The sequence below is a fragment of the Procambarus clarkii genome, chromosome 16 (assembly GCF_040958095.1).
Source record: "Procambarus clarkii isolate CNS0578487 chromosome 16, FALCON_Pclarkii_2.0, whole genome shotgun sequence".
NCBI classification, from domain to species: Eukaryota; Metazoa; Arthropoda; class Malacostraca; order Decapoda; family Cambaridae; genus Procambarus; species Procambarus clarkii.
This window is the reverse complement of record NC_091165.1, coordinates 32,972,030-32,994,314: the sequence shown is the minus strand read 5'-3', so window position 1 is coordinate 32,994,314 and position 22,285 is coordinate 32,972,030. Positions and strand designations below refer to the sequence as shown.

At 42.8% G+C, this 22,285-nt stretch overlaps 1 protein-coding gene across 1 annotated transcript in view; it reads left to right on the top strand.

Moving 5' to 3' along the window:
- LOC123760111 (protein argonaute-2) overlaps positions 1 to 22,285 on the top strand; it is a 211,380-nt gene that overhangs the window by 70,420 nt on the left and 118,675 nt on the right. Inside the window, exons 4-7 of the mRNA XM_045745594.2 lie at positions 5,185 to 5,521; positions 5,796 to 5,935; positions 11,235 to 11,462; positions 13,730 to 13,912. Of these exons, the coding sequence (XP_045601550.2) occupies positions 5,185 to 5,521; positions 5,796 to 5,935; positions 11,235 to 11,462; positions 13,730 to 13,912 (888 nt within the window). The remainder of the gene's footprint in view (positions 1 to 5,184; positions 5,522 to 5,795; positions 5,936 to 11,234; positions 11,463 to 13,729; positions 13,913 to 22,285) is intronic.

Genomic DNA, 22,285 nt, shown 5'->3' with positions numbered 1-22,285 from the left:
GGGTATTGCACGAAGACCTTGTAAAGAAAACCCCTGGAACAAGTGCAAATATGATAGACTTTAAGGCAAACGGGATGGTTTGAACATTTTTGAAAAAGAAGTGGTATTCATAGTGTTGAGAGGTTGGGAAGGCTGCCAGTTCAGACAAACCAGCGCCTGAAAGATTTATTGAAGAATTTAAAGAGTTTGCAGAGACTGAGGGATACCTACCGCAACAAGTGTTTAATTGTGATGAGACAGGACTGTTCTGGAAAAGATTGCCTAAGAGGACAGGCAGTGTCTGGGATGCTCTTGGACGCAGGTTCGAATCCTCGTCACGGCCCTTGTGGATTTGTTCATTTGATGCATCACGTTAGTGTGATCTCTGTGTGTGATGATGTAAGGGCGAAGAGGGAGAACGACCTATTGATATAGCTCAGGTGCAGGGGGGGTTGTGTAAAAGCCTGATTTGTGCCACGGAGAGGCTACGGGATCCAGTAAGTTCAGTAGAACTTCGGTTTCAAACCTTTTAACCCTGTCGTAGCTCAGTCGATTAAGGCAGTGTCTGGGATGCTTCCGGACGCAGGTTCGAATCCTCGTCACGGCCCTTGTGGATTTGTTTAGGTTTGTTTGCTTGTTTGCATGTCTCAGGGTGACGACCATCTGTGCTGCCCGTCATGCTGCCTGTTGGGTCGTTGACACATTCAACCCGGAGTTGTGCGGGATTTGTTCTCCACTTGTGCTCCAGTTTACCAATTCTTTGCCTGAAAATCTTAGGCATCAGGCGGTGGCTGTGTTGCTTGCTAGATATTCTTTGTTGCAACGAGTCAGGTTGGTTGCCTGGTTGAAAGCCCTGGAGCTGCCCTGCTAGGGTTAGGGACTAAGATTTGGGGGCGTTAATTGCATCAATTTTGGTTGTGTCTGTCCCTCTCTGCTTCCTTCCAAAGTGGGAATGGTTCGCCCTGCTCTTTCTCCCCATGCTGCTGGCTCCCAAACGTCTTAGGTTTTCCGGGTCGAGACAGGGTTTAGCTCGGGTGGTTTCAGGGAATGTCCCTTGCAATTCAGTTACAGAGGTTGTTGGGCCTGATTATCTCGCCGAGGCTTCTGGCTCGACCCAGCAGACTCTTTTCTTTGAAGTTTTTTCTTGGACTCACCTTTTCTTCAGGGGTGGTGGATGAGGGCTCTACCCTGAAGCTTCTGCCCATGGTTGCCCAGGGCTTTGGGGGGGGGGGGGGGGGGTGAAACCACAAGGAACGCTTGGGCTTTTTGCCTTAAGCCTTTTTTTTGCCCGCTTAAGCCTTTGTTCCTTCAGGGCTGGGGTTTTGTGGTGGGGGAGGGGGTTTTCTCCCTCCTTCCTTTCTGCTTTGGTTTTACCACATTTTCTGGCATGAATTAATCATCCTTGTATTGGGCACATTCGTTTTGGCTTGGATGTTTGTTTTGGCAGCCATTTTGCTTTCCTGAGGGTGTTTTTATGCCCGGCTGCCAGGGCGACACTGCATGTCTTGTTTACATGTGGCAGCTGGGCATTTCACTAGCTTTTTGGGGGCGTTTTTTTGCTTCTGTCTTGCGCTTTTGCTCTTACTTGTGACATATCTCTGGTTTGGGTTATGTCTGCCCTGTTAGGGGCATAGAGGTATGTGGATTGATCTGAGTTCTTGGATCCCTGCTGAGGTGTTGTTGGTTGTTTTGCTGAGTTTGTGCTTCTCTCGCTCTGCTCTTGTGCTTGTGGGGGTCATGCATTGGCTCTGGGCCCGCCTCTTCCCCGTGTTTTTTCCTGGGATTCCCATTTTTGCACTTTTGGTGCTCCTGCGGTTCTCCCTTTGTAGCCTTCACCTCAGCTTTGCCTCCTGCATTCCCTTTCCTTCCTCCTCTGCCTCTGAGCAAGTTCTTTTTCCATTAGCTCTTCCTCTGGAAGTTTGGGTTCTTGTTTTTTCTTTTCTCCCCTTGGTACGTATTGTTTGCTTTAAGTCCATTCCTCAGGATGCCACTCCTGCTGTGCATACTTTCCTTGGGTCCGTCTATGGTTATGCTACAAATGCTGCTTGAAATTCTGTCTTGTTCTTTATGTTCGTGGCATCCTACCCTGTAGTTCCCATGGGGCTATTGGGTGATGGCCTTGTCTCCCGGTCTTGTGTTTCCTGACTGTGGTTCTGGGGTAGATTTCTTTGTTTTTCTGGGTACCAGTTTTGGGACCTGTGCACTTACCCTGTATGCTCTTCCGGCTTACCCATCATATGCTCTTCCTTCTGGCTTTTTTTTTTTTTTATCAGGGACCTGTGACTTACCCTTCCATATTATGTTCTTTTTATGTATGTCTGTTGACACTTTTCGTTCCCGTGGTGCGTCTTTCCACTAGCAAATGTGGTAGATCGGGCTTCCCCCTCCGTTCGTTTTCGGGTGCCCTATGGTTCCTCGGATTCTTTTTTTTTTTTTTTTTTTTGAGGTTTTCTTCCTCTTGGATTAATGAATATATGAATATACTGTCACATATATGTGCACAAATTTTGTTTATTTTTCAGGAAATATAAAATTTATTATGAATTGTTTTCACTATATACACTCACTCACTCAACATGTACATGTTTTTGCACGGGTATTGGACATTTAGAAGTCCTCGAGACTGTGATACTCGTCAAAACATTTGACATAGCACAAAGGGACCTCACATACTGTGCATCAAGTTAGCACCAATTTACGTTTCTGTGCCCTCTTTGGTGTGGTCTTACACTCATGCTGGACTACTGCACGTTTTCCAGTTGGTGGTAAATACCTTATATTATATTGTGTGTCAGAAAGGCCTCCTTGAAAGTGAGCCTGGGTGTGGGAGCATGGTGCAATACTGGGTTCACAATGGGTCTTTGTATGCCAGGAATTGGTTTGCCAAATATTTCTAGTAATTGTATCACCACAGTAAAACTGAACGCACAGAAATTTGGTTTACTACCTATTTTCACGAGATACATATTGTAACTGTTCAGCATTGTTACGTCAGCAAGTTGGAAAAATATCTTCTTGGTCCACTTCACTGTTTTCCATACACACTCGACTGCCCCTACCATCGTATCACATTTATCCACCAAACGCATGTTGATGTTATAATCCATCACACAATCTGGCTTATAGATTATTTGTTTTGTTGTTCTGTTCACCTTGCCACTGTCCAACATTGTACCATTATGAACGGTGGTCAACATGTTCACTTCACACCTGTCTTTCCACCGCACCGAAAGCATTGCACCTGTTTTTCTTAGCTCGCAATCACCAACCTGCATAGCAGTGTCAAACATTGGTATTTCCTTTCGTTTTGCCTTCACTGTGCCACACATTCCAGTTCCAGTATCAAGCAAGAACCTGGTTAGCAATGGACTGGTATAATAGTTATCTGTGTATAATATGGGGTCCTTGTTCAGCCATAGTGCAACAAGCAGTGATTTCAGCACACTACCTGAGAAACAATGTTTGTCATTAGCAGGAATGTCTACATTTGTACCTGTATATATTATCATGTGTAACACAATTCCTGTTTCACAGTCACAGAGTATAAAGAATTTCAATTCAAATCTGTGGCATTTGGAGGGAATATACTGCTTGAAGGCAGCACATCCTTTGAAAAGCACAAGGCATTCATCAATCACCAGCTTCTGAGCTGGTACAGAGAAATCTCTGAACTTTCCAACAATTCATTCAGGACGTGCCTCACTCTCCAAAGCCTATCATCCTGTGTCTTGTCTTCATTACTTGTAAAATGAAGACACCTAAGGAGTATCACAAATCTGTCTCGAGACATTTATTTTCTGAACAATGGTGTTGGAACAGTCTGGTCTTTGCTCCAATAATGGTTTACTACATGCCTGACACAATGTTTCATCAACATACACACTGCCAAAAGCACGTACATTTCACCTACAGTTGTATCTTTCCAATGCTGTAATCATGAAAAATCTGATAACTCTTGACCAATGAGATCAGCCGTATATTTATTCATTTCCCGAGAACAATATGTTCCATGAGCGGCTGATCAAAATATGCTGTAAAGTAGTTCATTACACACATATCGTCAACTGTATCAGGGAAAAGGTCTGTAATCTCAACATCTGTATCGTCAAAGGTGGGAATTTCTGGAATAAAATGTTCCCCATCACTCCACACAAATACCCCTGGAGTCTTCCGAGAGGCAACAGCAGCACCATGGTGATGAGTCTGTGTACCAGGAGTTGAAACCCATCTAGCAACAGTAGGTGCTGGAAGGGACGATTAGGGAAAATTCCTTGACATTGAGGGGCTTTGTTCATGTGTCCCCATGTGGTGCCATGAGGTGGTGCTTGGCTGGGCCAGATGCTGCTGACACAAAATGTCGCTTGGCTACAACACCACTGGCACTAACGACAGACGTGGTGAAACTCTCCTCTGATTCTAAATCACTAAAACCAGAAAATGATTCGCATGCCTCAGACTCGTCGCACAATTCATCATAATCTGGCAAAGCAACACATGAACTGTGTGGTTTGGCATAAAGTTGTGTTGATTCTGGATGACGAGGCATGGGTAAGGAGCTAGACCTAGCCCTCGTGACACCCGCATGTTCACGCTCATCATCTGTTGTATCAACATCTGAGGGCTGTGTGTAGTCCTGAGCAATGTCGGAGTCGTCAGTATCAGGTTCATCACCCTCGTTGAGCAATTCCTGATTAATTTCCTCCTCAGTCAAACCTTGTGATGCACACTGCGTTGAGCAGGATCGGTTGCTGGGATGTGATGCGCTCGCCATGGTGTGTGCCTGCTAACTGAGGCTTGAAGACAATGTCGGCCTACGTTGGATTTTTTTTAAGGTGGCGTCTGTTTACAATCGGGGTTGGCTAGCCTATAGCTGTCCGTATCCCTCGCGAGCTCTTTAAAATTGTGTGCTACACCCTCAATTGTATATGTACGTTGTTCGCCATTTCGTGACAGTTACTCACATCATATATGCATGTATTGCACCATTTAAGGGTTAATAGCAGTGCCGCCCGAGGGTTAATAATTCAGCATTAATTTTTTTCTCTGCATCCATTGCGCTTTTTCCAATAAATTGTGGACGATAAACAGTCGTTACAATTTTTAAAGTACAAGGACATTTTGTATTAAATACTATTGTTTCTTGATAAAGTAACATACATGATTCAATTCTTAAAATAATATTAGTTGAAATAATTTTAATTGCAGGTGCAAATGGAAGGACGAGATGGAGCGAAGCAAACATTCACAGTGTATATAACAGTGAAGCACCAGTGTTACCTTCATGACCTCATGAAGGCACTCAACTACACCCCTGGTGAACACCAAGTGCTTCCTGCCGCCTCAGTTCAGATGATGGAGGTGATGTTTCGCCATTACCGGGCGTTGAAGTACGAACTCGTGGGCCGACGCAATTTCTACCCCATGGGAGGAGAATTTGGAGCACCATATCCTATTGGCGTGGCTAAGCAAGGGGTCATTGGCTTCTTTGGGTCCATGAGGCCAGCTTCTTGGAAGGACGGGTCTATGTTGCTCAATATTGATGGTATTTATACAACTGATCTTTCATTATATGAATATTTAATTGCAATTTCATATACTGTGTTACATTATAAATTATAAAAAAATTGATATTAGTGGTAATTATTGTTTAAAAACTGTTCTCTAGGTTTATTATATAATATATGGCTAAAATGTTATAACTCTACTTTATTTCTGGGCTATTTATTAAAATATTAGATTAATCCAAGAAATCATTTTCAAGAAGTACATTTGTTACTTAATAATTATCTTATTTTAATCAATATTTGTTATTTCAGTTGCTCACACAGCATTTTATAAGGATCAACCTCTTCTGGAGTTTGTGCAAGGAGTAGTGGACCTGAATGAGAGAGACCTCTGCCATCCTTTAGAGCCCAAGAAGCTCTACAAACTTAGAAGGGAGCTCATGTCACTTAGAGTAGGTTCTTTACAATTTTGTTTTGTCAATGTGTATATTATACTCTGTTGTTTATGTATATTTGAAGTACTATTAGTTGCTTTTTCAGGCTTTTCCAGTTGTGTCCTATAATGGTTCTTATAGATCAAGTTTATGGTTAATTGATTGATAAAGATTAAGCCACACAAAAGGTGGCACAGGCATGACTAGCCCGTAATATGGTTAATGGTTAATTGATTGATAAAGATTAAGCCACACAAAAGGTGGCACAGGCATGACTAGCCCGTAATATGGTTAATAGTCAACAAGGGAGACAATATTTAACACAGCCCAAGTTTTTTTTTTTTTTTTTTTTTTTTTTTTTTTTTTTTTTTTTTTTTTTTTTTTTTTTTTTTTTTTTTTTTTTTTTTTTTTGAGATATATACAAGAGTTGTTACATTCTTGTACAGCCACTAGTACGCGTAGCGTTTCGGGCAAGTCCTTAATCCTATGGTCCCTGGAATACGATCCCCTGCCGCGAAGAATCGTTTGCTGTTATGATAAGCGGTGTTTGTTAAGTAGCAAGATTAAGTCATAGAGTCTGTAGACCCTCTACAAATACTTTGTGCTATTTAACCCTTAAGCTGCTAAGGGGTCCTGAGGAGATTTACACCTCTGTGCGCAAGAAAAAAAATTCTAAAAAATTATTTCGTCTTCTAAAAATGTTAATTTGTGTTCCCTGAGCACGAGGAAAAAAATCGTAGGGGACATATTTTGGGCACAATAGGCTGAGGAAGTCTGGCAAAAAGTGGGCGTTGACAGAGCTGTTGTCAGAGGCAGTCAGCGTCACCCGAGCTGACAATACAATACAATAATACAATACAATTTTATTTAGGTAAGGTACATACATACAATAAATATTTACAAGGATTGTTTAACTTATAGGTATAGCTAGTACATACAATGCCTAAAGCCACTATTACGCAATGCGTTTCGGTTTCGGACAGGTGGGAGTTGCCACAAAGATATTATTACCTAATTATTTCAATGTCTCCAATTGATTTTTTTATATTTTTTGCAGTAATATTATTCAATAGTGTGTATTGTGATGTATTTATATAATAAATGGGGTGAATCATCACTATTCTCAAAAGTATGGTGTGCATATTAGTGATTCAATTATTATGTTCATAAAACAATAAACAAATAGTTTTGCTGCTATTACACTCAATACACAGTTTATATATAAGTATCTGCATGCTTTGTTCACCATAACGAACCACCAAGTTGGTATTGAGAGTCGAAAAGCAACGAGGAGTGACCGCCACACACAGCCAGCCACTCATTGCCACTCCCTCAACAACGCCTCACTCTCCCACTTTCTCCTCCTACCATCCTGTTTTTTTTATTTTATTCACTATATACAGAAGTTATATATAAGTATCTACATGTTTTGTTCACCACAACTGTACAACTAAGCTGATATAGTTAGTTCAGGCACTAAGAGGCGTCACTACACACAGTCAGCTGGCGGCAGCTTCCCTCACTCATTCAAGGTCACACGCACTAAATTTCTCCCCCAACAATACTGTTTGCAGTGTTATTACACTATATACACACATTATATATAAGTATCTACATGTTGTATGCACCATAACTGTACACCTAAGCTTGTAGGGTGTCCAAAGAGCATAGTGGCCACCCTCTACACAGCTAGACAAGTCATACAGACGACGTTACCTCCGTCACCCAAATGGCTCCTCCCAACATAATCCTTTTGCTGTTATTACACTAATACACACACATTATATATAAGTATCTACATTTGTGTTCACCATAGAGAACCACTGAGCTGGTATGGTGAATGCAGAAAATAACAATTGTCTGTGGCCACACAATCAGGAAACGATGCTATCTCCCTCCGTCCCTCAGCATCACTCCTCCCACAGCGCTAATTATCACAACAATACTGCTATTATCACAATCCTGATCATTTTTATCACAGTCAGGGGTCATCGCTTAATAATAGCAGTTATATATTTGTTTTGACATTTTTCGGCAATGCTGAGGTCACAAGATGAACAGCAATGCTGTTTGCTCATGCTGCGTGCGCCAGCCTTGGTTGCTCCAACAGTACTGTGCCTCTCACACCTGAGAATATTGCCCACGATTTAAAAGAAAATGGCGTCTGTTTACAAGAGCCCTGAGGAAGCTAATGTGAACCTCGTGTAGCTGCGGGCCATTTGAATCGTGCCTGGCACCCTATGGCGTATATATATATGCCATGCGCACTGTGGGACATGTTACTCATGGCGTATATATATATGCCATGCACACTGTGGGACATGTTACTCATGGCGTATATATATATGCCATGCACACTGTGGGACATGTTACTCATGGCGTATATATATATGCCATGCACACTGTGGGACATGTTACTCATGGCGTATATATATATGCCATGCACACTGTGGGACATGTTACTCATGGCGTATACATATATGCCATGCACACTGTGGGTCATGTTACTCATGGCGTATATATATGCCATGCGCAGTTTAAGTGTTAATATGGTATATATGTTTCTTAAGTTTATTTGCATAAATATTTTACTGCTCATTCCATTCTTAGGTGATGAGGGAACTGATTATTGGCTTCTAGTGGTTGAGTGGCAATGTAAAGTCTTAAATTTACTCATAAAGTCAAGATAAAGTTCCTTTAAAAATAGAGTAAAATAAAGTTCCTCTTATATTGTCTCTGCCGACAAATATGGTAGCTAGTGCTCCCCCCTTCTCCTTGTGGGGGAGGGGGCACACGGTTTGTTTCTGTGCTTTTAAGTTCTTGGATTCGTCCTTTGGAGGCTTTCATCCTCTCGGCTTCCCCTTGCGGGGGTTGGGTGGTTCTTGGCTCATGCCTTTTGTGTGACCTAGTTCTGTGTTGGGTCCGGTTTTGTTTTAGTTGGTTCCTCTTACACTAATCGGTTGCGGTCCTCCGTACCTGTGTTTTCCTGGCTGGCTGGTGTGGACTCCCTGCCAATCAGCAGCTCTGCTTAGCCGGGTTCAGGGTCTTTCGCAGCTTGCCGGGTTCGGGTTTCTGGTAATTTGGTGAAAATCCCTGTCCCGGGTTCAGGTTTGGCTGGGCCTTGTTTGGGGTTTTTGGAGTGTCCGAGTCTCTTTCCCCTGTGACATTGTTCTGGCTGTCATCCCGATTTAGGCTGTTTTTGAGGGGGTTCTGGGTTGCTCGGGGTGGCTCGATCGGCCTGTAGCATTGTTTCGGCTGCCATCCCACTTTAGGCTGTTTTTGAGGGTGTTCTGGGTTGCTCAGGGGTGACTTGATTGGCTGTGTAGGAGTTGGCTTTCGCCGGGCAGGTTTACCCGCTGGATCAGGTTTGGCTTCAGCATCTGTTTTGGTTTCTTTAGGGCCTTCCATTCTGCTGCTCTTGCGATCGCTGGTTTGTCCTTTGGGTGCCTTGTGTCAGTTCATCTGTCTCCAGCTTCCTCTTCAGATTTTTCTGAGTTTGGTGCCTAGGCGCCTTCCAGAACCCTCGCTTGGTGTGTTCAGGGTTTCCTCATCTCTCGGCTGGGGTTTTGTGCCCAATACTTCCTTAGCCACTCAGGGGCAGTGGGCTCCGTCATTTTGTCGGGGTCACAGCTTGGTGCACGTTTTGCAGCAGTGTGGCTTTCACTGTGATAGATTTTGCTAGCTCCAGGCTTTCTGATCCGCCTCCATTCGGACTGCGCCCAGGTGGTTCCTTGCCCCTACCGTGGAAGGTCTCTTTGGTCTTTGGCTCTTTGGGGCTTGTCGCTTCGAATGCCTCTTCTGCTGTGTTCTCGGGGTTTAGCTCTCTGTGCACTTCCCATCTTGGGTGTCCACTGTCCTGGTGGTCAGCCTGTCTTGGTTCCTTCCTCTGTCCCTGGACTTGACGGTCGACACCGTCTCTTTCAGTTGGCTCTGCTGGACGTTCAGGCCGCCGGTGGTGGGCTTCTTTGCATCAGCGTGCTCGTGGCATTTTCCTGTGTAGGTGGTGCCAATAATTAGATGGATGTGCGGTCGATGTTTTTTGGCAGGACTGGTCGAGGCGAGGGTTCTTGTCCCTCTTTCTCCCAGTTCAGTTGTTGCTCCGGGTTCTGGCTCGGCTGGAGTCCTGTCAGGGAAGCGTTTTTTTTCTAGCCCCTTAGTGGCCGGCCCAGCCTTGGTGTGAGGCACTGCTTGCTCAATGTGCGAACCCGGGGCATTTTCCGCCTCTCTGCCTCTACTAGCAGGTCGGACTGGTATATTTCCTTGCTGGTTTGATCTACTCTTGTGCTCTTCGCGTCTGGTATTTGATGCATGTGTATCACTGCTTGGTTGGTGATCAGGTGGCTTCTCTTGTGGTGTCCTACCTGCGGTCTTCTTTGCGGCGACAGTATGCAGTTGCTTGGCGAACTTTTCACTGTTTTCCCTTTCTCTTTCTCTTTCCGGTTGTCTTCGGTTTCTGATTGTGTAGTTTTGTCCTTCTTTCTTGGCTTTTTCAGGACCGGCATCTGATGCCAATTACTGTCGCCTTTTCTTGTGCGGCTCTGGCGGAGCTGCTACAGCTTGTGCTTGGGGTGGATGTCACTTCTGTTCCGTTCTATTAGCTTTCTCATACATTTTCCACCTTTGGCCTGCTCATGCACCACCTGTGCCGTCCTGGTCTTTGGAGCAGGTGCTGTCTTTTCTATCTTTTCCTCGGGTTTGTGGTGGCCCCTTTGGTTCGCATTTGCTTTCCGTAGGCTTTGTTTGTTGGCTTTGGCCTCTGGGGATCGGCTTGGTAAGCTTCCTGCTCTCCCCAGATGCAGGGGTTTCTGCTCTTTCGGTCCTGGTTCATTTGTGGCTAACGCGAATGAGTGGCACGTCAGGTTGATGACGATTTTCTTGTTTCCTAGTTTTTCTTAGGGGAGTTTTTAGGCTCTTGTTTCGGTTTCTGGTTGCAATTTTCTACAGTCCGTGTCTGTTTTGGGGCGCCTACCTTTTCATGTCTGCATGGAAAGACGTGGGGTTTCCATAGGCCATTGCTCCCATCGTCTCTCTAAGGGAACCAGGTTCTGCCTCTTGGTTCCGGGTAGGTATGACAACTCCATATGACTGAAGCCACAGACTAATGCAGTATAGCTAATATCAGTCCTATAGCTCCGGGGAGTCTCTGGGGCTTACCCAGAAAATGACGTTTCATTACATTCAACACAGTTTTTTTTTTTTTTACCTTTTAGAGCATGTTTAGAAACTTGTTCCACTTGGTAAATATGGTTAAACTCACTATTGTACTTGTATTTTAATGTGTTAATTGTAATATTTTACTTTTATGTATTTTTTGCAGGTGCAAGTGACTCATAGCAACATCCCTCGCACCTATAAGATCATAGCTGTGTCAGAACTTGGTTCTGATAAGCAGACATTTCCCTTAAAAGATGATGACACGGGAAAGATATATTCAATCTCGGTTGAAAGCTATATAAAGAATAACTACGGCAGGAAGTTAAAATATCCAAAATTTAACTGCATTCAAGTTGCACCAGCAGAGAGAAGAGTGTATCTTCCAGTTGAGGTATTGTACCGAGAATTTAATCTATAGTACAGAGCACCACTTGGTTTCCGAACCCCTTGGGGACGAGACCCGTCGGTTAACATGTAAGTTCGTATACGAGAAATAGAAGGGAAAAAATAAACTAGAAATGTAAAAAGAAATTTTTCCGAAAAATTTATGAAAAAACTCTAGGGAAAAAAATCGTCAGGTTCATGGCGTAAATGCGACCGTGTTTTGATTGTACTCATCAATAAGTGAAGTCCTGATCCGCTTTATAAAAGTCCTTAATTGTTCCTAACTGATTATTAAGACGTCTGGCAAACATCCTCTGGATGTTTCCTGCCAGCCTGCAGGAACATCCTGCCTAAAATTTACGATGATGTACTGTACATTTAAGAAACAAATCTGGGTCACAGGTCTGTGGAGTGTGGTTAGGCTTACGGAGTCAGCCGGTCCCTCCCCCACCACCGACACACCTCCCCCTCTCCCCCCACCACCGACACACCTCCCCCTCTCCCCCCACCACCGACACACCTCCCCCTCTCCCCCCACCACCGACACACCTCCCCCTCTCCCCCCACCACAACCGACACACCACCCCCACCCCCCACCCCAAACCCATACACACACACACACTCTCTCAAAGGTCACGTGGTTCACGGCTCACTTCAACACCCATATATCGCTTCCTGCCTGCCTGCCTGCCTCCTTCCCAGCCTGCCTCCTTTCCTGCCTGCCTGCCTGCCTCCTTCCCAGCCTGCCTCCTTCCCAGCCTGCCAGCCTGCTTCCTTCCCAGCCTGCCTCCTTCCCAGCCTGCCTCCTTCCCAGCCTGCCTGCCTGCCTCCTTCCCAGCCTGCCAGCCTGCTTCCTTCCCAGCCTGCCTCCTTCCCAGCCTGCCTGCCTGCCTCCTTCCCAGCCTGCCTCCTTCCCAGCCTGCCTCCTTCCCAGCCTGCCTGCCTCCTTCCCAGCCTGCCAGCCTGCTTCCTTCCCAGCCTGCCTGCCTGCCTCCTTCCCAGCCTGCCTGCCTGCCTCCTTCCCAGCCTGCCAGCCTCTTCCTTCCCAGCCTGCCTCCTTCCCAGCCTGCCAGCCTGCCTCCTTCCCAGCCTGCCAGCCTGCCTCCTTCCCTGCCTGCCAGCCTGCCTCCTTCCCAGCCTGCCAGCCTGCCTCCTTCCCAGCCTGCCTCCTTCCCAGCCTGCCTGCCTGCCTCCTTCCCAGCCTGCCAGCCTGCCTCCTTCCCAGCCTGCCAGCCTGCCTGCCTCCTTCCCAGCCTGCCAGCCTGCCTCCTTCCCAGCCTGCCAGCCTGCTTCCTTTCCAGCCAGCCTGCCTCCCTCCCTGCCATCATGCTAACGGGTAGTGTGTGTTAGGCTTATCTTCGGGAATGAGCCGGTCTCACCCCCACCACCAACAAACCACCCGCCCCCCTACATCCCATCTCTCAAGGTCACGCGGTTCAACCGCGTGACTACCACTCACTCCCTGCCTGCAAGCTAGCCTGCCTGTCTGCCTGCCTGTGCCTGCCTGCCTGTGCCTGCCAGCCTGCCTGCCTGTGCCTGCCAGCCTGCCTTTCCCTCCCTAATTCTCACTACTACTTCCATCCCTTCCTGCCTACCTCCTAGCATCTCTCCCTACCTCCCCCTCCCTCTTAGCATCTCTCCCTACCTCCTAACATCTCTCCCTACCTCCCCCTCCCTCCTAGCATCTCTCTCCCCCCCTCTCTCACTGATTCTCCCCCCCCCCTCATTCATACTGCCTCCCACCTAAACTCCATCGTCCATCCACCCACCAGTCAGCCATCACTGACGCAATGCATGCATTTGGAGCCAACATGGTGCACAGATGTTTCTTGATTGTGCAGATATGTAAAACAAAAGCACAGAATGAACATTCCAGCCTTATGGCAATTCAAAATAATCGGAATAATAGGCCGTGAATCTGTGAAGTCACAGTGGGCAAACTGGACCATCGCCCACCCACCACCACAAGCCGGCGTGACGCTTGGCGGACCCCTTCCTACCCGAACTTTGTTCGGGAAGCATGACTCCCCAACCCCAATCGGGAAACTGGAAGTTTCGGATAACTAAAGTTCGGAAACCAAGTGGTGCTCTGTATATGTTAAAATCTTCTAAATATTTATTTTTGAATTTTACATGCTCCTTGTTCATTTATTTTAACTTTGCATGCTTTTTATTTGTATGCATATTTGGATATTATTTATTATTGCTGATTATGCTGATATATGAAATAGATGTGAGATTGTAATACTTCTGAAGAATATAATGTTTTTCCAGATTTGCAAACTGTCTAGACAGAGAGTGGGTCAAAAGTTGAGTGACCGAGAAACAGCCCAGTTTATACGAACAACAGCAGTTCCTCCTGCAGACAGAATTAAGAAAATCCGCCAGATATACCATAGTAATGATTTTGCTGAAGATCCCATGCTGCAGAGCCTTCAGTTAACAATTGGAGATAAGGTAGGGTTATTTGTACTTTATGATAAAAATCTATATAATTTCATGTCAAAATTTGTCTAATTTCATATAATTTCAAATTCTATCAAATTTCATGCACTGTCAAATAGCATTTTAACAATTACAGAATCTATCAAATTTCATGTAATGTCAGGTAGCGTTTTAACAAAGGTGACAATTTCCTCATAAGTTAAAGAACACCAGTGAAGGACAATCCTTTTCCTATAGCTGATAAATGGCTCAGTGTAGCAGATAGTCAGGTCTGAGAGAATATATAATTACCTAAGTGTAGTTACAGGATGAGAGCTATGCTCGTGGTGTCCCGTCTTCCCAACACTCATTGTCATATAATGCTTTGAAACTACTGATGGTCTTGGCCTCCACCACCTTCTCACTTAACTTGTTCCAACCGTCTACCACTCTGTTTACAAAAGTGAATTTTCGTATATTTCTCCGGGAGCTTTGTTTCGTTAGTTTAAATCTATGACCTCTTGTTCTTGAAGTTCCGGGTCTCAGGAATTGTTCCCTATCAATTTTATTGATTCCTGTTACTATTTTGAACGTAGTGATCATATCGCCTCTTTTTTCTTCTAGTTTTTGCATATTTAATGCGTCTCACCTCTCCTCGTAGCTCTTGTCCTTCAGTTCTGGGAGCCACTTAGTGGCATGTCGTTGCAACTTTTCCAGTTTGTTGATGTGCTTCTTAAGATATGGGCATCACACAACTGCTGCATATTCCAGCTTTGGTCTAATAAAAGTCGTGAACAATTTCTTTAGTATTTCTCCATCCATATATTTAAAAGCAATTCTGAGGTTAGAAAGTGTAGCATAGGCTCCTCGCACAATGTTCTTAATGTGGTCCTCAGGTGACAGTTTTGTATCTAGAACCACCCCTAGATCCCTTTCTTTGTCAGAATTCTTTAAAGATTTCTCACATAATTTATAGGTTGTGTGGGGTCTATGTTCTCCAATTCCACATTCCATAACATGGCATTTATTCACATTAAATTCCATTTGCCAAGTGTTGCTCCATATACTTATTTTGTCCAGGTCTTCTTGAAGGGCATGCCAATCATCTAGGTTTTTTATCTTCCCTATTATCTTAGCATCATCAGCAAACATGTTCATGTCATTCTGTATTCCCACTGGTAGATCGTTTATGTAGACAATGAACATTACCGGTACAAGAACTGAACCCTGTGGTACTCCACTCGTGACATTCCTCCAATCCGATACCTTGCCTCTGATTACGGCCCTCATTTTTCTGTCAGGAAATTTTTCATCTATGTTAGTAGCTTACCTGTCACTCTTCCAATATGTTCCAGTTTACAGAACAACCTCTTATGGGGAACTCTGTCGAAAGCCTTATTTAGGTCCAGATAGGTGCAGTCAACCCAACCATCTCTTTCCTGTAATATCTCTGTGGCTTGATCATAAAAACTGAGTAAGTTCGTTACACAGGATCTTCCAGATCGAAAACCATACTGTCTGTCTGATATTATATCGTTTTCCTCCAAGTGTTCTACCCATTTAGTTTTAATTATTTTTTCCAATATTTTGTCTATTACACTTGTCAATGATACAGGTCTATAATTAAGAGGGTCTTCCCTCCTTCCACTTTTGTAGATTGGAACTATGTTAGCCTTTTTCCACACATCAGCTACAACTCCTGTACACAGGGATGCCTGAAAAATCAATTGAAGTGGAATGCTGAGCTCAACTGCACATTCTCTCAGAACCCATGGTGAAACTCCATCTGGACTAACTGCTTTGTTCTTACTTAGGTCCTTGAGCATTTTTTCCACTTCGTCTCTAGACACCTCTATGCGCTTTATGTCGTTCTCTGGAATTCTTATTGTGTCTGGTTCCCTAAAGACTTCATATTGTACAAACACACTTTGGAACTTTTCGTTTAATGTTTCACACATTTCCTTTTCATTTTCCGTGAATCTATTTCCCATTTCAACCTCTGAATATTATCCTTTACCTGCAATTTGTTGTTTATGAATTTATAGAACAGACCTGGTTCTGTTTTGCATTTGTCTGCAATCCCTTTTTCAAAATTTCTTTCTGCCTCTCTCCTCACTGCCGTGTAGTTCTTTCTCGCATCTTTGTATCGCTGGTATGTTTGGGGGTTTGGCGTCTTCCTGTATTTATTCCATTTTTGTGTCTTTTGGTCTCTGGGCCTCTCGCAATTTCTATTGAACCAATCCTGTTTCCTAGTTCTGCATCTCTATTTTGGTATAAATTTTTTTGTGCCTTTATCATATATTTCACAAAACTTGACATACATCTCATTCACTTCCTTGCCCTAGCATCAAGTCTGTCCAATTATACTCACTAAAAAAAATTCTAAGATTGCCATAATGTCCTCTCCTGAAGTCAGGTTATTCAACTGCTTCAACCTCCTTATTTTCTTCCAGATTTTAATGCATTGCATACTTTATTCCTAAAAAGACATGGTCACTTTTACCCAAGGGAGGAAGGTACTGAATGTCAAATATGTCTTCCTCCTTCCTGGTAAATATCAAATCTAGCATGGAGGGAACGTCCCCTTCCCTCATCCTCGTAGCTTGTTTAACATGTTGATACAAGAATGTTTCCAGGATGAGGTCTACAAATCTACAGGTCCAAAAGTCTTCTGTTTTAGCTTCATATGCTTCCCAGTCTATGGATTTCAAGTTGAAGTCACCGACTATCAACAGTCGTGATCTATCGTTATCAGCTCTTGCTATAATCTCTCTCATTATTGTTATAAGACCTTCTCGTTTACTATCTAGCTCCTCCTTTGACCATGTGCTGTTTTGTAGTGGACTATATGCATTTATGATCATTAGTTTATCATCCTCATGGCAGATCTCTAGTGCTATTATGTCAATTTCTTGTGGATTGGCAGTCATTATTTCGTTCACCTTTAGGTGTTCTTTCACCAGCACAGCAACGCCACCGCCTTTCCTGATTTTTCTGTCCCGTCTCCAAGTTGAGAAGCCCCTTGGGAATATGACCTCATTTAAAATAACATCTTCAAGTTTTGTCTCCATGAATACAACAATGTCTCGTGTCTGCAGCTGTATTACATCAAGTAACTCCAGTATCTTCAATCTCACTCCATCTATGTTGGTGTATGCAATCTTCAGGAACTTGTTCCCCCTCTCCTTATTCTTCACTTCCCCTTTCTCTATTGATTTTGTTTCTTTGCCTTTATGTACCACTTTACTGGTCTGCCTACCCCTATCACTTTGTAGAAAAAAGAATTGATTTCTTCTTCATTCCTGCTCTCATTTAAACGTTTTGCCTCGGCGAGGTTCAGTTTCCGCTTCTCGCTGTCTTCTTTTAAAAGATCTTGTCTTAACGACCACACTTTCTCATCCTCATTACTTTGTAATTTTTTAGCATTCCTTAGTACTTCTTCCAGCTGTTTGGCACCTTCTTATCACTAATCTTATCGAAAGATAATGATCTTATCTTTCCCTTGTACGTATCTGCCTATTCTCGTGTAGTCGCACACATTCTCTATGTTAGTAAGACCTTCTACGAGGCCAACAATTTTATCTACTACTTTCGCTTCTTCTACAGCTCTTTCTGACCTAGATGTTATCTTCTTTTCTTTGCAGCCAAAAATTTTCAGGGACTTGCTCCGATCAATTGTGTTTTGCACCATCTTCGGGTTAGATGCCAATTCCTTTTCTCACTTCCAGCTTAATGTTTGTTTATCTTGGTTGCTGCAGTGTTTGACTTCCTGTACTGCTTCTTCAATTCTTTCCTTCTCCTTGGCAACTTGTGCATAGGTGAGTTGCATATCTTTCTTGCACTGTTCTATTCCCTGTGTAACTTCCTCCATCTGTGCTGACAAAAGCTGTTTCTCCTGTTGAATTTCCTTACCTAACCTATTGTAGTCATTTATGTTTAAATTTACTTTAACTACTTCCTTAGCTATTTTTAAGAGTTTATTTTCTTCTTCCATGGCTTTGCAATTTGTTTCCAATTGATTTTTATCCTTGCGCACGTCTTTCACTAAACCCTCAAGACATACAACTTTGCTATTTAAATGGTCATTACTTTCTTTCAATTTACTAATTATTTCTACATGAGAGCTCACTATAGTATCTAATTTTACCAACTTGTTGTATAGACTGGTTATATCAATGCATTCTTCATTGAATCCCGTAAAATCAAGCTCTGTTTTGTATTTCCTCTTGCCGGCGGCCATCTTGAATGTTCTTTTCTGCACTGTAAACACTAGGGCAACTACCTAACCTAACCTAACCTATTTTAACCTAACCTAAACTAACATAACTAAATCAATAATTTATGTTCTTAATATAATATAATAATAATATTTAAAATAAACCAATAGGAAACAATTTATTGAAAATAAAGAAAGTCACTCAACCTATTAGGCAGATCGGGCCTTGTATAGTAGGCCGAGAAGTGCGTTCTGGCTACTGATCCACAGTAGCAAAACACAGCATGGAGCCACAATCAGATGATGCCAGCAGTCACGTTATGCAAGACAAAGCTTTCAATATTCTACACCTCACTATGACTAGCTACAAAACTGCTGGTAATATCACATTCCTGTCACAAAATCCTGAATATGAATCCATTTCAACAGGGCGGTCCGTCTAATTACCACAAGCTACACAAGCTTCATAAAGCTTCCTGGCAATACGTTAGTAATGAATAAATATGATATATTTACTCATTATAATGTTGGTGCTGAATGTACAACATGAAAAAACATAATTTTAATCTGAAAAAGTATCTTTTTATAAAGAAATTAGACGAAAATAAAAAGCTGGTGACGCCAAATCAAGTCGACGATCCAAGCTTTGGTTAGGTTAGGTTAGGTTTGGTTTAGTTAAGTTAGGTTAGGTTAGGTTAGGTTAGGTTAGGTTAGGTTAGGTTAGGTTAGGATAGGTTAGGATAGGTTAGGTTAGGTTAGGTCAGCCTAACTTAACATATCATATTTATTCATTACTAACGTATTGCCAGGAAGCTTTCTGAAGCTTGTGTAGCTTGTGGTAGCTTGTGGTAATTAGACGGACCCCAACAGGGTTATATTTTGAAGGAAGATGAGGTTGTTTCATGATGTGTAGATGAAGGAAACAATGGCTGGGTGCTGTCTATACCTCATGCTGTGAATATCATAGCTAGCATTGTGTTCACTGATATCTGAACATTGCACATAGTCATTATCACAGTCAGGATCATCTATGACACCACCAACGCAAAATAATTACAGTTACGTATTTTATTCATCATTACTAAGTGGTGCTGTGGCCCCTAGCTATACAGCGGTGCTGTGAGCTGCTCCTAGATGCACCAGCTTTGATCGCTCTCTCAGTACTAAGGCTCTCACAGTTAGCACGGATGCTGATGATTTTGTTTCAAGATGGCATAAGTTTACTGGAGTCCTGAGCCCTGTGTAGCTGTGGGAATTTTGAATTGCACCCTATATCTAAAAACACCTTACAGTGCTCTGCGCACCCCTCATCGGGTGCCTTAACCCTCAAACCGCGCATATCATATATAAATGATATCAGTGACAAAACCGAAACCGCGCACATCATTTATATATGATTTCATGTCTAGCGCTATAATTTAAACGCCCTGCCTGGGATAGGGGCAGCTATAGTACAGCCACGACCGATAGTTGCCAGATGCCACCTAGAAAAAAAATCCAGGCCAATATTCTTGGGTGTTACAGCCAGTATTGAGCAAGCCACCAAGGCTGGCGCACGCAGCACGAGCTCACAGCACCGCTGTTCAGCTTGTGACCACAGCATCGCCTACAAATACCATAATATAAATGATGCTGCTATTATTTAGCAGTGATAGTATTACTGAAGCCCCCTGACTGATAAAACTGACCAGGATTCTGACAATAGCAGGATTGTGGTGATATTTAGCACTGTGCTCCATGGAGGGAGGAGTAAGGCTGTGGGAGGGAGGGTTGTGGCATCGTTTTCTGACTGTGTGTGGCCACCATTTATTGACTGCACTCACCATACCAGCTTAGTGGTTCGCCATGGTGAACACAAATGTAGATACTTATATATAACGTGTGTATAGTGTGAGATAACAGCGAGAGTAGGAGGTTGGGAGCCGCCATTTTGGTGAGGGAGGAGCGTCGTCTGCACGACTTGGCATGTAAATAAAATAAATAAATTTTTAATTAGGTAAGGTACATACATACAAAAGATTTTACAAAGAATGATGGGTTTATAGATAGAGCTAGTACATACAATGCCTAAAGCCACTATTACGCAAAGCGTTTTGGGCATACCCGAAGCGTTTCGGGATGTTGTTTACTGATGGCCACTATGATCTTTGGGCACCATACCAGCTTATTTGTTCAGGTATGGTGAATAAAACAGGTAGATACTTATATATAATGTGTGTATATAGCGTAATAACACCACAAACAATATTGTTGGAGGACAAATATGAGTGCGTCTGGCCTTGAGGGCGGCCGCCGATCAGCTGACTGTGTGAGTAGCTACGTCTTATGGCCTTTACTCACCATACAAGCTTAGATGTACAGTTATGGTGAACAAAACATGTAAATACATATATATAACGTTTGTGTATAGTGAATAAATACAGAAACAGTATTGTGGGAAGTGAATGAGGGTGAGTGAGGTGGTGTTGAGGGAGGGAGTGGCAGTGAGTGGCTTGCTGGTGTTTGGCGATCACTCCTCGTTGCTTTTTGACTCACAAGACCAACTTAGTAGTTCGTTATGGTGTACAAAACATGCAAATACTTATATATAACCTGTGTATATAGTGTAACAACAGCAAAACTATTTGTTTATTGTTTTATGAACGTAATAATTGAATCACTAATATGCACACCATAATTTTGAGTACAGCAATGGTTCACACATTTTATAATATAAATATACCACAATTCACTGTATGGAATAATATTACTGCAAAAAACCTAAGAAAAAATCAATCAGAGACATGGAAATAATTAGGTAATAATATATTTGTGGCAACTGCCGTCTGACAGCTCGGGCGGAGTAGACCTCGTCTGGCGAAGGCTCTGCCAACGCCCCTTTTTTGCCACACTTCCCTACCCTATTGCGGCTAAAATATGCCACCTACGATTTTTTTTGTTATTTTTTCCGTGATCAGGGAACAAAAATGAACACTTCTATAAGACGAAAGAATTTTTTGGATTTTTTTTTTTTTTTGCGCCTGTGGATGTGAATTCCATTTGGGCCCCTAGCGGTTTGAGGGTTAAGGTGCTCTGCACAGTGCAGTGGTTAAGGGGAGGATTACCATTACAGTTTATTTATTATTTATTTATTTATGCATATACAAGAATGTACATAAGGAATGTGAGGATACAAATATGGTAATTACAGTCTTGTAAAGCCACTAGCACGCGCAGCGTTTCGGGCAGGTCCTTAATCTAAGAAAATTTTAAGGAGGTAAATACTTGCAAAATTTATAGACAAAAAATGATAACAGATTACATGGAATGAAAAAAAAGATGAGAGAAAATTATAGGTACAGTATATTAAAGCACATAGGTAGCTATGATTGATTGCAATGACAGCTTAAAATGGTAGTTGACAACAAATTGGTAGGCACAATACAGCAGAAACAATATAAGATTGATTGCAATGACAGCTTGAATGGTAGTTGACAAAAATTGGTAGTCACAATACAGCATATGGCTAGCACATAAAAGAAGACAGCAATGAACACAATGATAAGGTTGTTTGATATTACATAAAAATTAGGAGATTGGGTAACACTAGGTACAGAGCAAATTTAAAGCTCAGTGTAGGAAACTAAATAGATGAAGTTAGGTACTTTTTGGTTTTGCTTTTAAATAAGGCAAAAGTTTTACAGTTTTTCAATTCACTAGGGAGTGAGTTCCATAGACTAGGTCCCTTAATTTGCATAGAGTGTTTACACAGATTAAGTTTGACCCTGGGGATATCAAAGAGATATTTATTTCTGGTGTGGTGATAATGGGTCCTATTACATCTGTCCAGGGAGAGTTTCAGAGCATGGTTTGCATTTAAGAACAGGGTTTTGTAAATGTAGTTGACACAAGAGAATGTGTGGAGGGAGTTAATATTTAGCAAGTTTAGAGATTTAAACAAGGGAGCTGAGTGTTGTCTGAAAGCAGAGTTAGTTATTATTCTGATAGCAGATTTTTGCTGTGTGATGATGGGCTTAAGGTGGTTTGCAGTGGTAGACCCCCATGCACAGATACCATAATTAAGATAGGGGTAGATTAGTGCATAATATAGTGAGAGGAGAGCAGAGTTAGGAACATAATATCTGATTTTGGAGAGTATACCAACTGTCTTAGAGACTTTCTTAGTTATGTGTTGAATGTGGGTGCTGAAG